We start from the raw sequence: 6,319 nt of genomic DNA, 5'->3' as shown, positions 1-6,319 counted from the left end.
ATCAGCTAACCTACACATAAGATCGCAGATATAAAATACAAAATTATGCTTCAACTAACCTAAATGCATGATTCCAATTATGCAAGATGTCTGTCCACTAGCAACTAAGCCAGCTAGCAAACTCCATTTTTCATCAAAATTCTCTCTCTCTCTCTCTCTCTCTCTCTCTCTCTCTCTCTCTCAGCCTTGTCTTGTCTCAGTTCACGCCCTTTATGTTGTGATCATGTTTATAAAACCAAACTGTTTCAAGCTTGATTAGCATTATAAATAAATCCTTTTAAGCTCTTGATCAAACTGAAAACAGTTGGACTGAAGACAAGACAAGTGGCCTTGCATACATGGATGAAGCGAGTCCTTTGTTGGACGTAAAAAACAACTTTGGTATAAAATGCATCACAACACAAGTGTAGCGCTAATCATATTGTCCTAACTTACATCCAAAACAACACAACCTTTATTTAAAAGGTACGTCAATACTAAATATATAAACTGAATATAGTAACATGAATCGTTATTGCCATTATTTCCTAGCAAAATAATAAAAACAATATGGCCATTATTGAGGTGCTGGTCACATGCATTTGTATCTTTAGGGGACAACATTTCATTATAGTATCAGTTTAAAGCCACACCGCATACATGCATGCAGATCAAATCATGTCATATAAATATGTAGTGCCTTCTCGAAACCAGTATATATTCAAACACATTCCTGTCAATTGTGTGCCTGCATAGGCTAGCTGTACGTTAGCTATGATAATATATTGTTGGTAGCTAGGAGCTGGGAGACCGCAGGGAAGACCTAGGCTTATATAATAAACATTTGTACTTGCAGAAAGAAGAGAACAAATCACCCTCTGTCTTATTACCTCTCTAGCTGTCGCCTTATATATCAGACATTCAGACACATACGCAAAAGAATATACTCACACACACAGACACACACATATACATATATACAATGCACATGCATGCACCTGAATCTAGTCAAGGGAATGGTGTCTTGCTTCTTTTTTTTCTCTCCAAGGGAATGGTGTATGCATGGATCTAGTCAAACGCATGCACGCAGTCAAATTAATTAACCAGGCTGCTGGCTCGCTACAGCAGCAAATCAGAGGCCAGAACAGTGGCCGTGTACATTATGTAGGCTTTGCACGAAGGCGCTAAAAGAGACACACAAATGGAAAGTGAATGGTTGCGAGGCCAGGAAAGAATAGATCAGCGGCAGGGCCATCATACGTGAAAGGAGCCATCATAGGGGGGAGATATATCCATGTTGATGCAGCAGCGGCACCACAACATTACTGATCTACACATGTATAGGTGGTGACTTTATGCGCGAGGCCACACAGTGACATTACACAATGTTGCACTCATGCAAGACAAGGGATACATTTGTCCACAGCCTCGCTGTGTGCCCAATGCAAGCCCCACTACAACTATTTTGTGCGTGGGATGGGGCAGTGCGTGAGGCCAGCCCAAGCACTATTGGGCCATAAAGACAGATAGATAGGCCATTGTTGCATGGAAAGCGTTGCATGCACTAGAGAGAGAAAAAAAAGAGAGAGAGAGAGAAAGAGAGACAATCAATACCATGCAATAGTCATGCACTATAGATCCATGAGAGAGAGAAAGATTGGTGTGTGAGAGGAGGGGGGGGCAGCCCTTCCCCTCCCTAGGATATGGCCTCCGGCTTATAGTTAAGACTCAAGATTTGCCATTGTTTCAAAGCTAGATACTTGTATACAATCTCTCTCTCTCTCTCTCTCTCTCTCTCTCTCTCTCATCCCAGTATCCAACACCCAGCCAAGAGAGACGCCAATAGATAAAAGGTAAATGTGTAGAGAGAGAAAAGGAGGGGAACCCACACCACTGAGGAAACCAACACCAAGATCAACAAAAGAAGTGGAGAAAAAGGAGAGGTAAATATGGAGAGTGATTTTTTCCTTTTTGCACCCCCCGCCCCACACACACACACATGAAAGCCGGCTGAATTTGCAATAAGAACAAAATAGGAGGGGTTGTGGGGTTAAAGCATTGACCAGCATCGATCGCTTCCATCATTCATAAGCTCAAGTTAGATTCCCGTTGTCTCCCCTCTTCATGCCAACCCCCACATGCTTGTGTGCCCCTCCCTCCCTCTCATTGCGCCCAAATAATCTCAAAATTTTCTCAGCCTCAAATAACTCCCAAAGAGAAAAATTACCACTACATGTTTTTTCTTTTTTCAAGAACAGTACTGCTATCAGTTGAGATAGCAAAAAGTATGTAGATAAGTAGTACATATACATGATGACCTCTATTAAATGCACTTTGCTATAAGTAAAATAAGTTTTGTAAGTTAATTGGCAGAAAATATGAATTTTGGCCAAACAATTCCAATAAGAAAAAATAGAAACAAGTGTTGGCACGGCGCTAAATATGGAGTACATACACTGAGAGATTACATATGCGATAAGTAATACTCCCTCTGTTCACAAATGTAAGATTGACAATTCACCAAAACGTCTTACATTTGTGTATAGCGGGAGTACTAGCGCATAGGAAGACAATATAGTAAATAATATAGCCCAATCGACCTTGTGTGATTTGAAAAGGATCATTTGAGCAGAAAAAAGTAGTAAGACATGATATGAAATCAAGTACCAATCGACCTTTCTTGTCCATGTTTCAGTGCATCAAAGAACATGACCCACCAACACCAACACACATGCACAAAACAGTAACATTTTTAAATTGTTTTTAAAACATCACCTCTCAAAATTCTCAAAAGAACACGTCGCCAATTAAGAATTTTTTTTGGAAATTAATGTAGACCCTAACGAACACATATCAACTCACCAGGAAATTAACTATTGAAATTCAACATCCATGCATGCATGATCTCTCTACAAAAGACGCTACTTAATTAACAGCCCAAAAGGATCATCTGATCATGCATTCTCATCGACTGATCTCCTGTGATAATGTGGATATAAATAGAGCATATGATTAATTAGTTCTAAGCCTTACAAGGAGATAGTAGAGCAGCCAGCCATGTCTCACGGGAAGCCATGAGGGGAGAACAACGAAGAGGGGCCTCCTTGCCCTGATCTGCTCCCGCCGTCGTCGCCGCCGCCGTCGCCGTGGTTCATCACGTCCATCCCCAGGTTGAGGTACACCATCCTGTTGTCCAAGCTCAGGTTCATGCTCGTGCTCGCGCCACCGGTGCCGCTGTACACGCCACCGCCGCCAGCGCCCGGATGGTGGTCGCTGTACATGGGCACCGGCGCATTGCCGGCCGCGTCCTCCCTGGACATGACCATGGCCGCCGATTGCACGAGCTCGAGGCACAGGCGGAGCTTGTTGGGCTCGATGTGGGTGAGCCCCGGCACGGCGCCCTTGAAGAGGAAGTCGGAGGTGAGCGTGCGGAGGATGTCAAGTGGCGTGACCCCGTCAACAGTGCGCACGTTTGGGTCGGCGTGGTGGTCGAGGAGCACGGCCACCATGTCCGGGCAGACCATCTCGGCCGCGACGTGCAGCGGCGTCTTCCCGGCGGGCCCAGCCGGGTGGTTGACGTCGGCGGCGCCCAGCTCCAGCAGCGCCTTGACCACCTCCCGGCTACAGTTCTCGACGGCGTAGTGCAGCGCGAGGGCCTCGTCGAGGTTGAGCCCCTCCCCCATGACCATGAGCTTGACGAGCTCGACGTCGGAGGAGTCGAGCGCGCGGCGCATCCGGCGGATCTTGTTGTGGTCGTCGAGCTCGGCCGCGGAGGCCTCGATGACGGAGCCCTGGTGGTGGTGCTGCTGGTGCTGCTGGTGGTGGGCGAGGAAGGGGGAGCGGCGGGACATGGAGGACTTGAGGCGCAGGTCGTCGATCTTGGCGACGACGTCCAGGGGAAGGTGCTTGGCGAGCACCTCCGGCGGGAGGCCGGACTTGGCGACGAGCTGGGAGCAGGTGTTCCAGAGCTGGTGCAGGTCCTGCTTGCGCGACGCCATGAGCACCTTCATCACGTCCTCGATGGACGCCTTCTCCACCATGCCCGCCAGCTGCTTCTGCAAAACCACACAGCCATCACCGTCGCAAAAAGCTCAATACTTTTTCCACATCCATCATATGTACACTCACAAAGTTGCAAAAGCACACAGCTCACAGGTATGGCTTGGAGAGACCAAGAGAGCGGTGGTAATATAAGCAAGAGGAGACGATATGAAGGAAACGATCTCTACCCATATATGAGATGCGCATAGTGGATTGTCCCTGTGCATAAAATATAGGGAGGAGGAACAGAAGGGTGCAACAGTATGGATGTATAGCAGCATCATGGCGCTGATTGGAGACAGGATTAAAGGGATTGGCGAAAAAAGTTTTGGGAAAAGGGAAATTAACCGGCTCACAAAGAAAACCCTAGCGCAAAATCGCAAATCAGGAGCAAAACAAAGCAAGAAAGCGTGTGTGTGTGTGTGCCTTTTCTTCCTGGAGTGCCGCCGAATCGCCCGCAAGTTGCAGCCGTGGTGTGCTGCTCGTGCCGCAACAGTGGCGGCCATGGTGGCATGAGAAGGAGGAACAGTGACGAAAAGGAAAGGAGAAATTTACCATTAACGAACCCTAGCTAGCAAGGAGAGCTGAAAGCAAGGGGGGTGGATGGATGGGTGACGGAAAGACGGATGGATGGACGGATAAAGAGAGAGCAGGAAAGAAAGCGGCAGGCGGCAGGAGGAGGAAGAAAGCGCGCACGTACGTATGCATATGCATATACGGACGCACGCGTGCGTGCGCTGCCTGCAGACGACACGACGGGTCGACGGCGACGACGACGACGACGTCGACGATACTGCTGCTACCACACTCGAGTAACTTCATTTAAAAAGGTACGGACACTCGGACAGAGATCAAATCAATGCTGCTGCAGAGATCAGAATGCTCGCCGATCCCAACATAACCAACCCCATCTTGATCCCCACAATCGATCGATCCCCAGCCCCAGGAGAGAGAGATTAGAAGTTTCTTGATTTTTTGGTTCATGGGGAAAGAGGGGCGAAGAGCAAGAAGAATTGGGAATTGGGGATTAATTCGAGAGGAAGAGCAAGTAATTATACCTGGGTGAGGACGGCGAGCTCCTCGACGCCGAAGGAACGGGCGACGGCGAGCGTGTCGAGGGCCAGGTCGACGGCGGCGGGGCAGTGGGTGTGCCAGCAGCCGCGCTCGCCGCACCCGGGCCTTGGCTCCCCCTTCTGCGGCACCAGCGACACCTGCCCGCTGTACAGGAACTGGAGCAGCAGCAGGAACACCTCGTAGCTCACTGAGTTGACCGGTATCACCGCTCCCGGCGCCATGGCTGCCGCGGAGGCTGAGCCTGAGCCGGACCCTCCGGCGCCGCGCGGGGAGGAGGCGGATGCGCCGGAGGGGGAGCGCGGGCTGAGGTGGTCCATGAGCACCGCGCCGGGGGAGCCGGCGGCGGCTGCGGCGGCGGCCTGGTCCGCGGCGGCGCCGCAGAAGAACTTGCGGAAGAAGAGGCTGCGCGCGGCGAGGATGCAGCGGTGCGCGTGCACCAGGCGGCCCTCCACGCTGAAGGTCACGTCGCTGAAGGCCTGGCCGTTGATGAGCAGGTTGAGGTAGTCCATGGAGAGCGACTTGAGGGTGTCGTCCATGGCCGCCCGCCGCGCCGCACCTGCTTCTTGCTAATCAGCCGCCTCCTCCTCCTCCTCCTCTATCAGTCAATCCGGAGAGGGAGAGGAGGAAGAAGAAGCTGGATGAATCAGATCGAGAGCTGCGGCTGGAGCTTGAAGAAGAGGAGTGGGGGAAGAAGCCGTTGGCGCTGCTGGCTGCTTTGCTCTTCTGCTGCTGCTGCCGGCTGCTGCTGCTGCTGCTGCTGCTGCTGCTGCGCTTGTTGTTGCCCTCCAATCTTGTGCTGCATCGCCCGATCTCTTTTGATCTTCTCTTCTGTCTGCAGTGACCACTTCTTCTTCTCTCCCCTCTTCACTTCTGTCTCTCTCTCTCTCTCCCTTTCTCCCCAGTTATTGCCCCCTTTATTTATGCAGTATTTTTTGAAGGGCGCTCGTGCTGGTGCCCCTCTCTCTCTTCCTGTCTTTCTCTCTCTCTCTAAAGGTTATATGGGGGCTTGAGATTTTTTTGGGCCTGTGTTGGGGGAGCTAGGTAGGAGGGAGGGCAATATGGGTGGCTGGCTGGGGACACGCATGAATAATTGGTGGGATTAAAATGGGAGGGTGGAAATTAACCGTACATATATGCCAAACAGAGCATGTATGCGTCCACACTTCAGGGGCCCGGAATAATTTGGACAGAGAGAGGGTGAGGCCTCCCCCCAATTGGGGTGGGG

The 6,319-nt window shown here is 50.4% G+C and overlaps 1 protein-coding gene across 1 annotated transcript; it reads right to left on the bottom strand.

The window, feature by feature from the left end:
* Nucleotides 1–2,812: 2,812 nt before the first annotated feature.
* On the bottom strand, nt 2,813–6,089 carry LOC119278616 (BTB/POZ domain and ankyrin repeat-containing protein NPR5-like). Its single transcript, XM_037559946.1, has 2 exons — nt 5,079–6,089; nt 2,813–4,034 (listed from the first exon to the last, which is right to left on the bottom strand). Exons 1-2 carry the CDS (start codon nt 5,628–5,630, stop codon nt 3,042–3,044), a joined length of 1,545 nt encoding a protein of 514 aa, XP_037415843.1. The 5' UTR covers nt 5,631–6,089; the 3' UTR covers nt 2,813–3,041.
* Nucleotides 6,090–6,319: the final 230 nt, after the last annotated feature.

Source organism: Triticum dicoccoides, chromosome 3B (genome assembly GCF_002162155.2).
Source record: "Triticum dicoccoides isolate Atlit2015 ecotype Zavitan chromosome 3B, WEW_v2.0, whole genome shotgun sequence".
NCBI lineage: Eukaryota > Viridiplantae > Streptophyta > Magnoliopsida > Poales > Poaceae > Triticum > Triticum dicoccoides.
The sequence above is the reverse complement of the archived record's forward strand: the minus strand, read 5'-3'. Positions and strand labels throughout refer to the sequence as shown.

Coding starts and splice junctions, on each gene's coding strand:
- LOC119278616 (XM_037559946.1), bottom strand. CDS start 5,630: ATGGACGACACCCTCAAGTCGCTCTCCATGGACTACCTCAACCTGCTC. Junction 4,035..5,078: donor AGCTCGCCGTCCTCACCCAG/GTATAATTACTT, acceptor GTGGTTTTGCAG/AAGCAGCTGGCGGGCATGGT.